Raw genomic sequence first — 20,201 nt, forward strand, 5'->3', positions numbered from 1 at the left:
ATCAAGAACATCATACATGAAGACAGGAAAGGAAGAAAAGAACAAAATCAATGTCAGAAGAGACTCTGAAACTTGCTCTTCAACAAGCTAAAGTGAATGGAAGAAATGCTGAAATAAAGGAACTGAACAGAAGATTTCAAAGAGAGCGTGAGAAGATGAAGTAAAGTATAATAAAACGTGCAAAGACCTGAGTTAGAAAACCAAAAGGCAAGCTCAGCATTTCTCAAGCTAAAAGAACTGAGAAAAAAATTCAAGCTCAGGTTACAATATTGAAGGATTCTGTGGTCAAAATATTGAACGATGAAGGATGCATCAAAAGAAGATGGAAGGAATATACAGAGTCACTGTACCAAAAAGAACTGGATGATCTTCATCCATTTCAGGAGGTGGCATATGATCAAGAACTAATGGTATTGAAGGAAGAAGTCCAAGCTGCACTGAAGGAATTGGTGAAAAACAAGGCTCCAGGTATTGACAGAATACCCACTGAGATGTTTCAACAAATGGATGCAGTACTGCAGGCATTTACTCATTTATGTCAAGAAATTTGGAAGACAGTGCTCTGGCCAATTGACAGGAAGAGAGCCATATTTATGCGCATTCCAAAGAAAGGTGATCCAACAGAATTTGGAAATTATTGAACAATATCTTTAATATCATCTGCAAGTATAATCTTGCTGAAGATAACCCAAAAATGGTTGCAGCAGTATATTGACAGGGAACTTCCAAAAATGCAAGCTGGATTCAGAAGAGGATGTGGAATGAGAGATATCATTGCTGATGTCAGACAAATCTTAGCTGAAAGCAAAGAATACCAGGAAGATGCTAACCTGTGTTTTATTGAATATGCAAAGGTGTTTGACTGTGTGGATCATAACAAATTATGGATAACACTGTGAAGAATGTAAATTCCAGAACACATAATTATTGTCATGAGGAACCTGTACATAGACCAAGAGGCTGTTGATTGAACAGAACAAGGGGATACTGCATGATTTTAAATCAGGAAGGGTGTGTGTCAAGGTTGTATCCTTTTGCCATACTTATTCAATCTGTATGCTGATCAATTAATCTGAGAAGCTGGACTATATGAAGAGGAACACCTCATCAGGATTAGAGGAAGAACCATTAACAGCCTGCATATGACAGAATCTTGCTTGCTGAAAGTGAAAATTACTTGAAGCATTTACTGATGAAAATCAGACTATATAGTCTTCAGTGTGGTTTACACCTCAACATAAAGAAAACAGAAATCCTCACTACTGGATCAATAAGTAACATTATGATAAATGGAGAAAAGATTGATGTCATGGATTTCATTTTACTTGGATGCACAGTCAACACCCAGAGAAGCAGCAGTCAGGGAATCAGATGTTGTATTGCACTGGGAAAATCTGCTATAAAAGAACTCTTTAATGTGTTAAGAAACAAAGATGTCACTTTGAAGAGTAAGAAGGGCCTGACACAAGCCATGCTACTTTCAATCATCTCATATACAGCATAAGAAAGCTGGACAATGAGTAAGGAAGATCGAAGAAGAGTTGGTGTTTTTGAATTGTGGTGTTGGTGAAAAATACTGAAATATCACTGATTGTCAATAGAATGAACAAATCTGTCCTGGAGGAAGTGCAGCCAGAAAATTCCTTGGAAGCAAGAATGGCTAGGCTTCGTCTTACCTTCTTTGGTCATGTTGTCAGAAGGGACCATTCCCTGGATAAGGATATCATTCTTGGTAAAGCAGAGGGTCAGCGAAGAAGGGGAAAACCCTCAGTGAAATGGATTGACACAGGGCAGTGTTGGGCTCAAGGATAGCAAGGATTGTGAGGATGACACAGGACTAGGCAATGCTTTGTTCTGTTGTACACAGGCTTGGTATGAGTTGGAGCTGACTTGATGACACCTAAAAACAACAATAAGTGGTTCATTTACATATTCACTTCTGACTGGTTAGAGTCTTTGACAATTTATTGTTCCTTGTAAATTTTCCCCCATTCATAGTAGATGCATAAGGCTGTTTTGTATGTGATTGTATATCAATAGACTACAAAGAAAAGAGAATGAGAAATATACAATTGACTGAAACTGCAATCTGATAAATAAGTCCATACTCACATACTTTGTAGAGTTGGTAAGAAACTGGAAGCATGGACATCAGAGATAAAGCAATTAGTCATATCAAATACCTTATTCCTTTTGAAAAAACAATGCTTTTAACAGTTATCTTGTTAAATTATATGATACCTAAACAAGTAATTTAATATAATAAATCAAAAGGAAAAATTTTAGGAACAGTTGTCAAAGTAATCACTGACCATAGCTACGTTTTTACCGAAATAACAAACCCTTCCTGGGAAGTGCTATTGTAGAACTGTGGATGCAGAGATGGCTTCTTCCAGGATTTCAGGGCAGCAGGCAAGGCTGGCCTATGGAATCTCTCTTCTTTCCTTTTCCCCTTTTGTCAAAGTCATTGGTTGCAGGCTCTGATAATGCTCTTGGCTGGTAGAGAATCCTAGGGAAGGTGGGCTATTCTCAATTTACAAACTCCCACCTGTACTCCCACCCCCAACAACAAAGCCTACGGGTGAAACCAAAGCCAAACTCACTGCCAACCAGTCAGTCCCGACTCGTAGTGACCCCTCCTTGGGTTTCTGAGGCAGTATCTCTACAGAAGTAGATTGCCCAGTAAGCCTATGAATAGCACTCACTTTTTTTAATCCTCCCACACAGGCCATCCCACCTCCATATATTTTTCTTAAACTTTTGATACCTCTTGCTGCCTTTATTCCTTAAGGAACATGTTCACAGGGAAAAACATGAATGGATAAGTAGGAAATGAACACTAGTGGAAAAATCTAGAAGCAGTGATCATGAGCTTTTAAAATAATATCTAATTAATATGCTAGGCTTGCACTATCCAATATGGTAGCCATTAACCACAGGTGGCTACTGAGCATTTGAGATGAAGCTAGTGTGAAATGAGATATGCTGTAGGTACAAAATATACACCAAATTTTGAGGACAGTGTTAAGGAAAAAAAAAAAAAAGTTAAATACCTCATTAATGTTTTTGATTGATTACTTGCTAAAATACAATATTTGGGATATCATGGATTAAATAAAAATATATTATTAAAATTAATTTCACTGGTTTCTTTTTACTTTTTTTAAATGGCAGGTGTACTTTTGTATCTTTTTGGGTAGTACCCTGCTAGAAATACATATTACACAGCCTTCTGCCCACCAATAAGACTGAAAACTCTAGATGAGTTTAGTGTTAGTGGCCATATCTGAGGTGTTACCTCTCCCAAGTGTGTTAACATCTTAATACTTGACTCTTGATCTAAACCAATGTTTCTCAGTCCTGATGCTATGGTAGAATCATCTGGGAAGTTTCAGTGACTCTGATGCCTGGTTCTCACCCACAGATTGTGGTGTAAATGGTCTGGGACAGGCATCTGGGCATCAGGATTTCTAAAAGCAGAACACCATGAATCTAAATGAAGACATGGTGGACACAGTCTGTGCAGACAGGGCCATAGTGTTTGTAATGGGTCTGGCTGAGGCTTTCAGTCTTGGTTGGGACTGGAGAAGCAAGTTGTAAGAAGGATGTGGTAAGTCAGAGCCTACTTTTAAGCAGGTAGGCTATAATAGAACAAGAGCATTTAAAACCCTAAAGCTTGAGGGAACCCCCACCCTGAGAGTCATAGGGAAGAAATTGAAGAATGGGCAGTAACACTACATAAGGAGAGGCTGCATAGACGAACACCCCATCAAAGAATGAAATATCTTAATTGCTGTTCAGATATTTCCCCAGGAAAATAAGGGCTGGCCTCAGGGGTGCTGACCCTCTCCTCCTCCACTACCAGGGCTAACAGACAAGGGCTGGGGAAGCACCACGGCTGGGAACTTGGAGCTCTGGTCCCCACTCCCCAGCCGGCATTCTGAGCCCCTGCCCAGGGTCTGTGAGAAACCAGATCTGGACACAATAGTTTTAATGGATTTAGTCAAGGGGAATAGTCAGATTCATGGACATAATGATATTCTAAATGCTTATTATGTAGAGAATCTCAGAATTCAGGCAAATCCCACTTTTGAATGGAAAGTTTATTAGAATCAAGTGTCCTCCCTTCCCCAACTGCTTGCTTTCATTCAAAGCTTACCCAGGGCACCACAAGCCTTGTTTACCCCTTTATTCAAATTATTGACCCACACCTTTCTAAATCGGGAGCTCTGGTGGTGTAGTGCCTAAGGCATTTGACTATTAACCAGAAGGTTGGCGGTTCAAACCCACCAGTCACTCCTTGGAAGGAAGACTGGGAAATATCTCTACTTCTGTAGAGATACAGCCTCGGAAACCTAAGGAGAGGTTGCTATGAGTTGGAACTGACTCGATGGTAGTGAGTTTGTTTTTTGTTTGTTTGCTTTTCCAAATATTTCTTAAGTCTCCATGGCTATTCATCTAGGAAATCAGTGTTCATGTAGGAAATGTTTGTGCCAAATGCCACCTATCTTGATATTGGAGAAAAAAGATCTTTTTCAAATATGAACCTATTTCCTGAAACAAGCACCAGATATTTTCCCCTTGTTCCCTTCTCTCTTCCTTCTTGCCTTCTATCTTTATCATCCTATGATTCTGCAATATTATATGAATTTTTTCATATTTCCAAGTTGATTACCAAAACTAAAACGGTTGCCATCCAGTCGATTCTGACTCATAGTGACCCTACAGGACAGAGAAAGAACTGCCCCACGGAGTTTCCAAGGCTGTAAATCTTTATGGAAACAGACTGCCTCATCTTTCTATTGCAGAGTGGCTGGTGTGTTTGAACTGCCAACCTTTCAGTTAACAGCTGAGCACTTACCCACTTAGCCACAAAGCCTCCTTCCAAATTGATTGGGTTCATTAAATGACAATATTTTGGGTCTCAAATTTACCATCATGAAAATGGTTTGAAAAATGGTGACAGTTAGGATTTTACTATCAGATACTGCTGCATGGTTAAAATCCTTGTGTCTTAGGTGCCGTTCTCTTGAAAGCCCTTCCTGAATCATTTCTCTCAGACCCTGGAGAGTACTCTTGGCAGTGCTGGTTATAATCAAAGCTATATGATTATATGCCCTGTGGAGGAGAAGCCACATTTGTGAATGAAAGTACTCATGGCTGGGCTTCCCGTCTTTCTTGTTTTCTTATAGATCTAAAGTTGTAACTTCCACATGAACTTGGATAAGTTTCTATTTCCATTCTGTGTCCCTGAGGGGGATTAGTTGGCAGTGCAGCACATCACTGAAAAAAAAAAAAAAAAAGAAAGCCTTCCTCTGGCCAGGATTCAAATTTTATAACATATTTTTAGATTTGGAAATACGTTCTCCTCTCCCTCCACCCAGTATGTGTATTTTTACTCTCGTCCTAGTCCTTCCAAACTTCCCTGAAGTCTGTTTCCTGGCAATTTGAGAAGTGAGAAATGTCTGCACGGGGAAAAAAGTGAAGACATATGTTGTGTTGTAATTTTAACAGGGAAACATTGCCCAATGGCAGGCCCAGGGGATGTCTTGTGATGTTTTCTTCTGCTCACGTGAACTTTTCCTATTCTGACCTAACTCTCATCCCACTGATGACTGCTCAGGCTGCCTCACAGCAAGATGTTTGACTTTCTTTAAATTAAAAATGTGCTGATTTCCTTGTACAAGGGGAGCATAAGAATCTTAATTTGGAGAGTAGTGAGGGCAACTGTATGGGCTGAGCTGTTGTCTTTTCTTTATAAATATAAAAGCAGATAGTCCATTGAGCTCTTTTTCTGATCTTTAAGTATCCATCCTAATAATGGGCCAGAAAGCCTTTTTAAACTTTTGTTTTCCTTCATTCAGTCAACGTGTACTTATTGAACACCTACTATGTGCCAGATATGCTTCCAGGTACTGGGGATATGGCAGAGCTTCTGCCCTATATTGATTTTCATTTTTAGGTATATTGCTTTCAATATATATAAACATATATATATTGATTACATTTGAGCATTTGTTCATGCTATTACAATAATGTCTGCAACCATCAAATTTCAGTGATAGTCCAATTCTTCATTGTGTGGAAGGATCACAGTCCTCTAAATTGAGCTATTTAAGTTGCTACCATTTTTTTCCAATTATAAAGGAAAGAGTTCTGTAGGTTGATACATCTGATAGAGTCTGTTCATAGCACAGAAAGCTTTATTCAGAAAGATGTCCATCTTGTGATATTTTAATCTGATTGCAGTAGGAGGGAAAAAGTCTCAGGTACTAAACTGCCTGTAACATCTTCCTTCCACTATCATTTTGTGACATGTGGTGGTCTCCAAGAAAAGAAGGAGTACCCCAGTTTTAAAAGTTTATAGGCTGCTACTGCAACTGCAAAGGAGAAGAAAGAATTTTTATTTGTGACCAAAGTGGTCAGAATGCAGGCTACAATACAGAACATTATCCAGGACGTTGGTGTCAAGCGGATGATTCAGAGTGTATATTCAAAAACTATGAATCCTGAATCTGGGCCTCCAGAAATTCCTAACAATGTTTTCTTTTGTTATTTCCTTCAGAGCCATATTTCACTACTACAGGAGCAAGGACCATGGGCTGCCAAGTCAAGGATTTAGTCTTAAATACAGAGATATTCTCCATTTCATCAAATCCTCTGATGAAGAGTGGTGCCCTCTATTGATTTTGAAAAAGCTCTGAACTCTCACCCAGGGAACTGCATGGGGCTGGGAGTGGAGGAAGGTGTCTGCAGGGCTACAGCTAACTTTGTGTTCAGATCAACTGTGATTTGCTCCACATCCAACAGAGCAAAGCACTATACTAGATACCACTGGATATCCTTCTCAGATCAGAAGACGGTCTTCTCCTCCTGTTCTTTATCCCACCCCCCACCCAATTATCAGTACACAAGCTGCCAAAAAGAGTAAGCTTTTCTGTTTACTTTCTGTAGATTTTCTTACCACAAACACTGGCTAGAATTCAGATGTATGTGGCATTTTGTGGTGCATGATCATACTCTGATTCTAAAAGAAAGAAGACATTCCTTTCCTCTCCTGTTCAGATTGAGTGCCTGTCTATGTATCCAGATTATGTATGTAGATTTTCGTTATTACTGCTGTTGCAGGATTGTGTATGTAATAGTATCCACCTTTGTCTTTTACTCTTGTGCTCCTTCCTGTGTCTTCCACTGCCTTGATCATTTTGTACTGCCCCTCTCCCCTTATTGTATATTAACTTTTCCTTCACCTAAGTTAATATGTGTCTACCATTTAGTTGGGAGCTCTGGTAGCATAGTGCCTAAGGCACTTGACTACTAACCAGAAGGCTGGTGGTTCAAATCCACCAGCCACTCCTCGGAAGGAAGATGGGGCAATCTACTTCCGTAGTGATACTGCCTTGGAAACCCAAGGAGGGGTCGCTATGAGTCGGGTCCGACTCGATGGCACATAACAACAACAACAACCATTTAGTTGGTGATTTACCCTCCCTTCCTCTCCCACTCCTGGCAACCTTCAAAGAATGATTCTTTCTGTGTATAAACTTTTCTTAACATTTTACAGTAGTAGTCTCATACAATAATTGCCCTTTCGTGATTAACAAATTTCTCTCAGCATAATGTTGTCTAGGTTCATCCACGAACTCAAAATCATAAAAAACACCAGGCTAACTGGTCTGAAGGGATCTCTGGTGGTGTAGTGCCTAAGGCATTTGACTGCTAACCACAAGGCTAGCAGTTCAAACCCACCAGCCACTCCTCAGAAGGAAGATTGGGCAATCTTCTGTAGAGATACTGCCGCCTCAGAAACCCAAGGAGGGGTCGCTATGAGTTGCACTTGACTTGACGGCAGTGAGTTTGGTTTTTAGTTTTTGGAACTGGTCCGATGAAGACTGGTGGAATCCTTGTGACTACAGCTCTTAGACACCCTTCAAGCTAGGAACTGAACTTAACCCCAGTGATTCAACTTTCAACCACACTATAGGCCTACAAGGTGAACAGTAATACCAGGAGTGTATTCACTCATTTGAACATTAAGACAACAGCATTTGCCCAGAGATAAAACTAGGAAGTTGGGAGGGGATGGGAGGGAAAGACGAAAGGAAGGGGTGGGCACAGGGAGGAAGTGGGAAGAACGATGTTACAGTGTGGGGATTGCAGTAAATGTCACAAAACAGAATGTATATGGATTGCTGAATGGAAAACCAATTTGTTCTGTAAACTTTTATCCAAATCACAATTAAAAAATAAAAGAACGAAAGAAAAGAAAATAAAGAAGGCAACTCAGGAATATTTCAAAAATTATTTTCACACATGATTATCATACAATATTACAAAGTATTATGTGCAAAATTCCATTGAAAAAATCATTTACAAAAGGAAGTATACACGGTATGGGCTGAGGGTTCTAGATGTACAGCAAAGCCAAGGCTAAAAAAGGTGCAAGGTACAAAGCCAACCAAAGTAGATGACGACACACCTTGACGTAGTACAACAACATGATTTTGTAACTACCTGTGTTACATCAATACAAAACCCTCATAGTCTGTGCACCCACAACAGCTTTTATAAAACATGCAAATTTAACTTCCTATATTCCTATAAGGCAGATGGGCTTTTTAGTGCCTTTGCAAACACTTTCCCAAACAGCATCTTCTTTAACTCAACAAAAGCCACATTACACATTACTTTGTTTCTGCCCAAAACAATTTGATGTTAGGTTTGATTCCTTTCTGTGTGTGAGTGTTATCATTACCTTTTTTTCCTCATGGGTTTTCAAAAGCAGATAACATATGGGACAGATTTTGCCAGTTCTTATTGCATATTTACAGTATTTGAAGCATATGTGGTTCCTTCAATTACCTTTTCCACTTCTTCCAAAGAGCCTGAACCAGCAGACTATATTCCTAAGTCCTTTTTTAGAATCTGTATATTCTCTCTAGACCTTTATCTACATTCATTTCTTTCCTTATTTTCAGCATCATTAGTTTTAAAAACAAAACATCACAACACCACAACACATGAACAAGATAACAGTACATCTGATTGTGAAGGCGTCTTGTGGTCAGTGTCAGTAATACACTGTTGTAGGAAACCCAGTAGCCTCTCCCCACAAAGTTGCCAAAACATCCAGTTACAGAAGAGAGACTTTAAAAATGTAATACTCTCAAATCCAGCAAGAGATTTATTTAGAATATTAAATGTTAAAATCACATGCATAATTATAGAATATTTTAAAGTTACAAAAATATTTTAAAAACCAATCCTGACAGTTTACCTGCAACTGCTATAAAAATTTCCATGAAATATATAAAAACACAAACATTCCTTGTAAAAATAAAAAGAAAGAAAGAAAGAAAGGAAAGGATGGAAATCATTCACAGAATTGAGAGAAGTACCTGATGCACTGCATCGGACAGTCTTGTCAAACACCTGCTGGTGAGGTCAAGAGAAGAGCTTGTACCTTACGTTTATTCAGCACATGTATGTACATCTAAGCTAACACAGAACCTGGCTAGGGGTAGGTAGCAAACAATCTCAGGACATAAGAACCATCAAATGCAATTCTCTCTCAGAAGGGAGAATTATACTGCTTCATGAGCCTTAGGTGGGCAATGTGCCTGCAAATACCCTTGGCTGCCCTTGCATGGCATAGTCACTGAGCCATGAAGTCTCCAAAGGGGTAATTGCTTTTCAAGCCCAAACACATGGAAGCCAGAAGGCAACACTCCTAACCCGCCTTGGTTGCACTGATGGGCAGTCATGTCTTCTAGGAGGTGGGGAGGTCTTCTTCACCATTCTGGAAGATGACACCATAAGGGTCATTCTTGATACGCTTGTACACAAAGTGGAAGATGTGGGGCTGTGGCCGGCTGTGCAGCTCAGCTTTGATTTTTTGAGGGTATGTGTCCTCTGCTAGCTGCTGCCAAGTTTCATCAACGAAGAGAAACAGGCTGTACTTCTCAGGGTCCCCGACCTTGAACTTCTCAGCACAGAGCTGGCACACATCCTCAGTGGTGATGTAAGGTCTTACCAAGAGAGTCTTTCCTGTGCAACCACTATTGACCTCCTGGAATGCAACTCGGAGATAATTCTGCAAAGTGGAAAAAGAGACATTGGAGACCATTTCAGGAGAGGTTTCCAGAGATCCAGAGGGACGAGTAAATAGGTGTGCTGAGATGCAATGAAAGGTGTAACCTGAGCCTCCTCAAAGCTCACCATCAAGGCAAGGCCATGAGGACTTGAATTATAAGAGAAAGGGACTGGTCTTAATGTGGACAATGGGGAGGACAACTACGTAGACTGATCTGCCAACTATCAATTCATTACACATACAAAAAGCATAAAATCCATTTGGCCTTGGTTCAAATCATAAAGATGGGTTAAGAAATTTCTGGTTAACAGTGCGAACCAGATCCAATGCTAGTTTCATTCATTTCTGCCTAACACTTTAAAGGCTGAACACTGTCCAGCTTGAAAAAAAAAACAAAAAACCAAGTAGCTGAAGCGACTGAACCCAGAGTCATTTAACATATGTAGCCACAACAGCATGTATCTTTTTTTGGCATGCTTTTGTATGAAGCCTAAGCAAAGACAATAATATGAGGTTGAACCACTAATATTTGACCATTTTTTTGCCTTCCCAAATGGCAATATAATGTTGGAAAAGTTGGGAGGAGGATTTTGATTCTGTTCAAAGGCTTTGGAGATGGAGCTGATTAAGTGCAAAGTGGTGTTGCTGGGAAGCAGAAGGAGATGTCTGCAGGCTGGCACTGTGAATAGTGTAGGGTGTGTGCTGTCATGAAAGAGAATAAACCTGTGATGTCACACACACACACACACACACACACTCACATACACAAGTCTCAGACTAGGTTCAAAGAATCTTAAACTTGTACCTACACTTGTACTCTCCTAGATTTTATGACCCTGGATAACTTGTTTCAACTTCTTCAATCTCCATTTACTTAAGATAGGGTTAACAGATAAAATATAGGACACCCAGTTAAATTTGAATTTTAGATTAAAAACCCAATAACCTTTTTTTCTCATGACAAGTCTGGCACCCTCCTCAAGAGTGAGGGAGGCGCTGCTCTCTGCCCAGGCTCCCATGTGGTCAGTTGGGGTCCAAGGGAAAGCTCTTGGGGAAGGATGGTACACTCTGCACACAAGAGCTATGCCTCATGTACTGTTCTATTGAGGGCATATGCTTAGAAGTGAGCTAGTGAGAGGTGCACAGACTCTTGAGTTTCAACACTTTAGTGTGCTCCCTGCTGCATAGTACCTCCACCCCATGATTGGCCTATGCACTGTCTATGTATTTAATCCTGATGAGAACTCTGTGAAGGATACAGTATATATCTTTGATCAGTGAAGAAATGCAGGCCCAGAGAGATTAGTAACTTGCCAAAAGTCACATAGCTAGTAAGTGGCAGAACCACGATCCACTGTCTATGTCACTATGGCCTGTTGCCTCTTCCAATGCAAGAAAGCATTATTGTCTCTGACCCCTGATTTAAGAGTCCTAAATGTAGCTTTGTGTCTGAGTTTTTACTTTTATACCCAAGCTGAGTGCAGAAAACTCCTTTTTGTTTATAGTCTGAAGGTGCATCTCCATGGTGGGCAAGGTCAGTGGGTGGATGGGAGGATTATGGGTGGGGGAGTTGGACAGAAATAAGTGGCTCTGTGGTGTCTAAACTTCAGATGGAAAGAGGTGGTGAGATGGAAAAAAGCTTTTCTCTTTTTCTATCTTCTTCTCCTCAAAAGGTCTATGGCCTCAGGAACACGATCCCACTGCCCCCTACCCCAGAGAGCTAATAGGATCATACTTCAAGGGTCTGTGTCTGCTAAATTACTTAACACAGGACTGTCTTAAACCCAGGAGAGGAGGCACACAGTATACTTTCTTGCTTTCTATATCTGTGTACCTGGGAAGGAATTTCTGAGAATAAGGCAGTCTTGATGAAGACTTTGCTGATCTTACCATTCAAACAAAGATGGGCTGATTATGAATTGAATGTACCTTTTGATTATTTTCAGAGCATTGGGAAGGCGAAAAGGGTAAGGCAGATGAGCCTGCACAGGGAGACAAGCCACCACATGTTGCAAGTCCCTGACTGAAGTACAACCACATGGCATACACAACAAAGCACAGGCAGGCATTACAGTATGATATAAAACCTTCAAAACATTGTCTGAAGACATGTGCCGACTTACTCTTAATTTTATAGAGTATAAGCAAACAGGATTTGTTGTGCTTGATAAAGATCTCTAACCTGTCACTCCTCTTGGAGAAATAACCTCTTTGGAAATTCCACATTCCTGGCCACCAGCTTAGGGTCTGGTCATGAAAAATCCCGGTCTGGAGACCTAAACAGGACTTGGCTCCCACTCAAATTCCAAGCCCTGACCACTGCCAAAGCTGCTGTGATTCTGGGGTCTCCTTGTGGTTGTTGTTGTTGTTGTTATGTGCTGTCGAGTCAAGCCCGACTCATAGCGACCCCTCCTTGGGTTTCCGAGGCAGTATCACTACGGAAGTAGGATTGCTCAACCTTCCTTCCGAGGAGTGGCTGGTGGGTTTGAGCCGCCAGCCGTCTGGTTAGCAGGCAAGTGTCTTAGCCACTATGCTACCAGAGGAGAGAGGGGAAGTCATCCTTGCACCTCTCCCTCTTCTCAAAGAGCCTAACATGATGGCAGCACAAAGTTTCTGCTGCCGCCACTCAACCAGTCTCCTTCACATATGTCCTCTCTTGATGGAATGAAATTTCCAGTGCCAAGTGCTTCCTTTGTTTTTGTGACTTCCTCCCTGCCCAGGTGCTCTGCATCCACGCTGGACCTTATGGGTGGAATCCTGCCTGAATTTGACCGCTTTTTTTTTTTTTTTTTTTAAGGGCAGCAAAATTTGGGCCAAACCCATATTTTTAAAACAGGGAAGTGAAACAACAAGGTCAGAGGGTGATTTAAAATATCCCCTTTCCACGGGATGACTCCACAAAGGGGAACGTGGGGGGATCCTGTGTTCTGCTGTGTGAGCCAACTTTGGGTTAAAAGGAAGCAGGGTGGGCACCCCTGTCTTCTATCTCTGTACCTGAAAGTCATCCACAGAAGGGATGGTCCGGTTGGTGGTTCTCCGTTTGTGCCACTGCCGCAGGGTGTCTCTTGTCTCAGAGCTGAGCAGCTGCGCAGCTTGTTCTTCCTGGAAATTCTTTATCAGAGAAAGCGCTCCATAGGCACTTGTCAAGTAATAGCCTCCTGGGAGGGCAGAAAGAGCAAGTTGTCTGAGTTTCACACCCTGGTGATTATAGTTAGTGTAGCCCCACAATGAATGGCTATGATTTCTATTTTCTCCATCTCTTTCACAAGCATTTCCTTGTGGGATCACAAAAACACACAGAGAAAAGTACACCATTCATTCATTCATTTGTCCAATACAGAAGCCAACAGATCTACTGGCTCCAGTGGTTGTTGGGCTTTTGTTTTAGGAATTAATATTTTCTAAATTTTAGGTAAACTCTGAACTTTGAAAGAACTGCAGCAGTGTGTTCAAAAAATATGGGTAATTTAAAATAAGTCCTCTCTCTTTCTTCCCTAACTCTCACTTTGGAACTAATATAACATGTTGTTGTTGTTATGTGCCGTCGAGTCGGTCCCAACTCATAGCAACCCCTTCTTGGGCTTCTGAGGTGGTATCACTACGGAAGTAGATTGCCCAACCTTCCTTCCAAGGAGTGGCTGGTGTGTTTGAACCGCCAGCCTTCTGGTTAGCAGTCAAATGCCTTAGGCACTATGCTACAAGAGCTCCTTGGTATCACTACGGAAGTAGATTGCCCAACTTTCCTTCTGAGGAGTGGCTGGTGGGTTTGAACTGCCAGCCTTCTGGTTAGCAGTCAAATGCCTTGGGCACTACACCACCAGAGCTCCTATGTAGGTTCTTAAAAAATAATTACAAGGAAAAGCAAGTGATGTGATGTCCCTTGGATGGTGAAATAAGAAATGATTCCTTGTGTTCTAAGGGGGTGTTACAGAGTCACAATACTATGAGGTGCACATAGATTTGTTTATAATTTTGTCCTAAAAAATAATTAGGTGCCTATGAAGGAACATGTAAGCTCTTTGCTAGAGGATCTTGAAGGGTTACTCCAAATGTTTATTTAATAGCCCATAAATGGTAAAGCACATTTTAAATTTAGAGACATTCTTTGTCAAATGACCTACTGAATCTCCACCGAGCCCCAAACAAGTAGAGAGCAGGATGAGTTTAGAGGAAATAGAATCTGAGAGCCTGTGTTCCAGTTTATAGTTATATTAAATAAAATAGGCATTGGTGATTTATTCATCCAGAGATAAATAGTTGTGTTTAAATAAATTTTGTGCAACAGTTTCATTTTCATGGGCAAAATATTTAATTGCTAATGCAAGACCCTGCAAAACTGTCTGTTCAACATCTGGAAACATGCAAGACAAACACTGTTCCCCAGCTGGGTCCTGAAAATAAATAGCCCCTTTCTAACTCACAAGGGGCAGGCAACTTGAGAGAGAAAAACATCTTTATTATTTTCACGTTATTGAGATTAGGGGGTTATTTGTTACTGCAGCTTAACTTAGACCACCATAAGCAGAACACTTCCGGCATATTTATGATATATGTCATGGTTGTTATTTAGACATATTTTAATAGTTTTCCTGTCCCACCACCTCACTGGGAGCTCCTCACTGGATGCCTACATGGAGTTTTGAGTTGTTGATCTTTACTGAAAATTTGTCCCATGAAGAAATCAGCATGCAATTGAGTGTGAAATTGAGTAGCAGAAAATTTAAAGCTACATTTCAGGAGAAATCAGTATGGATTTAAGTATTCAAGACCATGGAGGTGTCAGTATTTGAACTGAAACTTGGAAAGATTGTTACAACCAAGAGAGAAGGGTTTCCTCTTGAAATAAAATTTTAGTCTCCATAGCTCTGATCTGTTCAGGGCACTAAGAAGAAAACTCAAAATGACAGAAGCAAAATTTGTACCACACTTTGAAACATATGGATGCAATTAGAGCAAGGTTTTAAATTTCAGCAAAAACCATAACCTTACCATAAGAGCCATGCACTTAAAAGAAATGCTTGCATGATGCCCTTTCCGTAAAAGAAAATACCTGCTTAAACAGCATAACAGAGATGTAAGTTACTGGCCTACAAACCAAAGAGGGCTTTGGGTTGGCTACAGAAGGATTAGAACTGCATCATGTCTTTACTGCTTAGCAGCCTCTTCCCCTGGTCTGCATTGCTTCAGTTAGATGATGTGCAGCCTTGTTCTCTAACAACAGCCAACCCTTCTGGCATGCCTGCTCTCCTGAGGATGGAGACCAAGAAGCTAAAGACATAATTAAGTGAAAGCAGGCTCCAACAAATTGATGCAAGAAAGTCTCAACAGATCCACAACAAGTGAAGAGATTTAATCAGTGATCAAAAACCTACCAACAAAAAATAAATCCTGGACCAGATGTCTTAACTGGGGAATTCTACTAAACATTTAGAGAAGAATTGACACCAATGCTGTCCTAACTCTTCAAAAAAATAGAACCAAAAAAAAAAAAAAAAAATCAACAAAAATAAAAAAAAAAAAAAAAGAACAAAACTCACTGCCGTGGAGTCAGGTCTGACTCATAGCAATCCCTCCTTGGGTTTCCAAGGTGGTATCACTACAGAAGTAGGTTGCCCAACCTTGTTTCTGAGGAGTAGCTGGTGGGTTTGAACTGTCAGCCTTCTGGTTAGCAGTCAAATGCCTTAGGCACTACGCCACCAGAGGAAAAAATATTCCCTAACTCTTTTTATTAAGTCAGTATTATCTTGATACCAAAGCTAGACAAAGACACCACAAGAAAACTACAGCCTTTATGAATATAGATGCAAAAATTCTCAACAAAATATGAGTGAACAGAATCCAATAGCATAATTAAAAGAGCCATACAGCATGACCAAGTGGAATTAATTCTAGGAATGCAGGGATGGTTTAACGTTAGAAAATCAGTCAATAAGATACCACATCAATAGAACAAAGGAAAAGAATCACAAAATAATCTCTATGGATACAGAAAAAGCATTTGATAAATCTCATACCTTTCTTAATGAAAACCCTCAAGAAGATTAGATGAGAAATTCCTCAGTATGATTCAGGGCATATATTAAAAGCCAACAGTCAACATTATACTTAATGGAGAAAGACTAAGAGGTTTTCCCTTGAAATTAGGAACAAGACAAGTGTGCCCACTCCCACCACTTCTATTCAATATTGTATTAAAAGTCCTGGCCAGAGTACTAAGATAAGGAAAAGAAATGAAAAGTATCCAGATTGGGAAAGAAGAACCAAAATTATCTCTATTTGTGGATGATATGACCCTATATACAGAAAATTCCAGAGAGGTCACCAGAAAACTTCTAGAACTAATAGAGGAATTTAGGAAAATTATAGGGTCAGGAGCTCTGATGGCATAGTGCCTAAGGCACTTGACTGCTAACCAGAAGGCTGGCAGCTCAAACCCACCAGCCACTCCTTGGAAGGAAGGTTGGGCAATCCTACTTCTACAGTGATACTGTTTTGGAAACCCAAGGAGGAGTGCTGCTATGAGTCGAGGCCGACTTGATGGTACATAACAATAACAACAACAACATAGGCTACAAAGTCAAGAAACAAAAATCAGATATGTTTCTATACACCAACAATGAGAAATCTGAAAGGGAAATTAAAGAATCAATTCCATTTATAATAATATCTAAGAGAATAAAACACCTAGGAATAAATTTAACCAGGGGATATAAAAGAGTTAACGACACAATGAAAATTATAAACACTGCTGAAAGAGATTAAAGAAAATTTAAGTAAATGGAAAAATGCTCCATGTTCACGGAATGAAAGACTAAATACTGTTAAGATATCAATACTATCTAAAGTGATCTATACAGTCAATGCAATCCTGATTACAATTCGAATAGACAGACTTCTTTACAGAAATGGAAAAACCAATCTCAACTTTACATAGAATGGCAAGAGGTCCCAGACAGATAAAACAATGCCAAAAGAGAAGAACAAAGCAGGAGAACTCACACTTCCTGACTTGAAACATATTATATTGCTATCAAAATAGCCTGGTATTGGTATAATAATAGAGAAACTGATGGAACAGAATTGAGAGTTCAGAAATAAACCCATGTATCTATGGTCAACTGATTATTGACAAGGGTGCTAAGTCCACTTGATGGAGAAAGTAGAGTCTTTTCAACAAATGGTGATGGGAAAATTGGATTTCCACATGCAGAAAAATGAAATAGGATCCATGTCTCATCTATACACAAAAACAAATTCAAAATGGATTAAGAACTAAGTGTGAAAATAAAATCATGAGATTCTTAGAAGAAAATACAAGGGCAATGCTGTCAGGTCTAGCTTTTAACAATTAATAATGTAATATAATAACAAAAGCACGAACAGCAAAATACAAAATAAATAAATGGGAGTAGCATGACTTCTGGTAAGATGGAGGAATAGGCAGACAAGCTACACAGACCCTTTTCAAGAAAGAAAAGAGAAACCAACTGAAAGAGATACAGAAGATAATACTGGAGCCCTGAGCTTTGAAAGGAAGTATACAGAAGTGGATTAGGCACCAACTAGTGGAAAAACCTGAATAAAACAGTGAGTACAGAGATGGTCAGAGCAGTGGACTGTCAGCTACTCTGATGGGACCAACAGCCTGAATATTTCCAAGTGGTGTTGGGACCTGAGAACTGACCTAAAGATCAGCCCTGGTCACCAAGGGCTGCAGGGACAATTGCGCTGGTGGCCTATGACTAGGAAGGGAAACAGCAAGAAGGAGACAACTTGAGCTGTGGACTTTTGGCAGTCTGGAGGGTGTAGCCATTTTGATTGTTCACATGTGGCAGCCATTTTGGATATTTAAAGTGACTGGGGACACAGCCATTTTGAATGTTTACAAGCGACAGCCATTTTGGATATTTAAAGTGACCGAGGGCACAGACATTTTGAATACAAGCGGTGGCAATTCTGGATTTTAAAGTGATAGCATTCTTATTTCGATTCCAGGGACCTAAGAATAGGTTCTGTTTGCCAAGGATGGCAGGGACGTATGGAGGCTGACAATGGGAAAGGAGACAGGTGGTGAGTGTATAAGTGCTGCCAACTAGTGAACAGAGGAGCACAGCATAGTACCCTGCTTACACAGATAACATACAAACAAAACAAAGAAAATGAAAATCGTGGGCAAGTCACTCCAATACATAATCACCAATTAAATATAAACACAAAAATGTCACAATGCCTTGGAGACAACAGAGCATCACATTGCACACAAAGAAACAAGATAAAGCAGGAGAAACAAGGGACCAGGATACAGACCCAAAACACATCCCTGAGGAAGATGCAGTATTTGAATTCCTGATAAGGAATTCAAAAGAATTATATTAAGGTACCTTCAATGGATTGAGAGACAGATCAAAGAAAACTCTGACAAAATTGAGGAGAAAAGCCTACAACAATTTCAAAAGATAATACAAGAACAAAATGACAAAATAAATGAAGAATTAGAAATGATACAAAATCTACACACAGAAATCCAGAAGATTAATACTAATTTTCAGAACTAGATAACACATTGGGCAAAGGACTAGAATTGAATCAATGGAAGACAGAATTAGTGAGACTGAAGGCAAATACCTCAATACTTCTTTAAGGGAAAGGGAACAATCAGAAAAAAGATCAAAACAAAATGAAGAAAGCCTAAGGTTCATGTGGAATACTATCAAAAGGAATAACCTGAGTATAACTGGAATTCCAGAACAGGAAGAGACAAATAAAACCACAGAAAAAATTGTCAAAGATTTAATGGAAGAGAATTTTCCTGGTATGATGAAAGATGAGAATATATCCATTCAAGATGTCCAACGAATCCCAAACAGGATAGATCCCAAAAGAAAATCACCAAGACATATCACTATCAAACTCAGCAATACCAAAGAAAAAAAAGAATCCTGAAAGCAGCATGGGAAAAACGAAAAGTTACCTACAAGGGGCAACCAATAGGAATAAGCTCAGATTTCTTGGCAGAAACCATGCAGCTGAGAAGACAATGGGATGGTATATATAAAACCTTGAAAGAGAAAAATATACCCGGCAAAATTGTCCCTCAAATATGATGGTGAAATTAGTACATTTCCAGATAAGCAAAAATTAAAAGAATTTATTAAAACCAGACCAACCTTACAAGAGATGCTAAAGGGAGTTTTTTGTACAGAGAACCAAGAACCACCACCAACAACTAACCATTAACACACATGATGACATAACCCAGAAACCAATCCAGTTAGAGAAGTACCCAAAGTAAATAAGCCTACAAGATTGTAAACAGGGAACCAGTGCCATCAATTGACAAATGACGACAACCCCAAACCAAAAAGAGGGAAAAAATTGTGTAGTTACAGAACTTCTAAATGGTAGGGAAGTCAAGACAACTACAAGGTAAAACTGACTGTTCTAAACTTGGGAAGAAAACTATAAATCACAGGGTAACCTCAAAGAAAAATGATAAACCTTCACATCAAAATGAAAAAGAGGACCAGCACAAATATTTAGCAAATACTAAATCAACAGCAACGAAGGACATGATAACGTGATTCATAAACAAAACGAACTCAGCACAGAAAATTATACGGAACAAAGAAATCAACACCATGAAAATGCACATAACAAAATGACAGCACCAAATTCATACTTGTTGATAATTACATATCTGGCAAGGCACTTATCTTTAAGATTTATAGAAAACTCCAATGCCTCAACAGCAAAGGGATTAACAATCCAACTGAAAATGGGCAGAAGACATGAATAGACACTTCACTAAGGAGAATATTCAGGTGGCCAGCAAATACATGAAGAGGTGCTCATGATCACTGGCCATCAGAGAGATGCAAATCAATACAACGAGATACCATCTCACCCAAGCACTAATGGTAAGGTTCAATGAGACAGAAAATAACAAATGCTGGTGGGGATGTGGAGAGACTGGGACTCTCATATACTGCTAGTGGGACTGTGAAGTGATACAACCACAATGGAAAACAGTATGACAATTCCTTAGAAAGCTCGAATTGGAGATACCATTTGACCCAGCAATCCCATTACTAGGTATTTATCTTAGAGA

General features: G+C 39.8%; 1 protein-coding gene across 1 annotated transcript in view; it reads right to left on the minus strand.

The window, feature by feature from the left end:
- Positions 1-9,769: 9,769 nt before the first annotated feature.
- The window catches only part of RIN2 (Ras and Rab interactor 2), a 188,115-nt gene continuing 177,683 nt past the window's right edge, over positions 9,770-20,201 (minus strand). Inside the window, exons 12-13 of the mRNA XM_007948218.2 lie at positions 13,088-13,251; positions 9,770-10,093 (exon numbers count right to left, since the gene is read on the minus strand). Coding sequence (XP_007946409.1) covers positions 9,770-10,093; positions 13,088-13,251 — 488 coding nt within the window. The remainder of the gene's footprint in view (positions 10,094-13,087; positions 13,252-20,201) is intronic.

The sequence above is a fragment of the Orycteropus afer genome, unplaced genomic scaffold (assembly GCF_000298275.1).
Source record: "Orycteropus afer afer isolate SDZICR_OR568_19922 unplaced genomic scaffold, OryAfe1.0 scaffold00208, whole genome shotgun sequence".
NCBI classification, from domain to species: Eukaryota; Metazoa; Chordata; class Mammalia; order Tubulidentata; family Orycteropodidae; genus Orycteropus; species Orycteropus afer.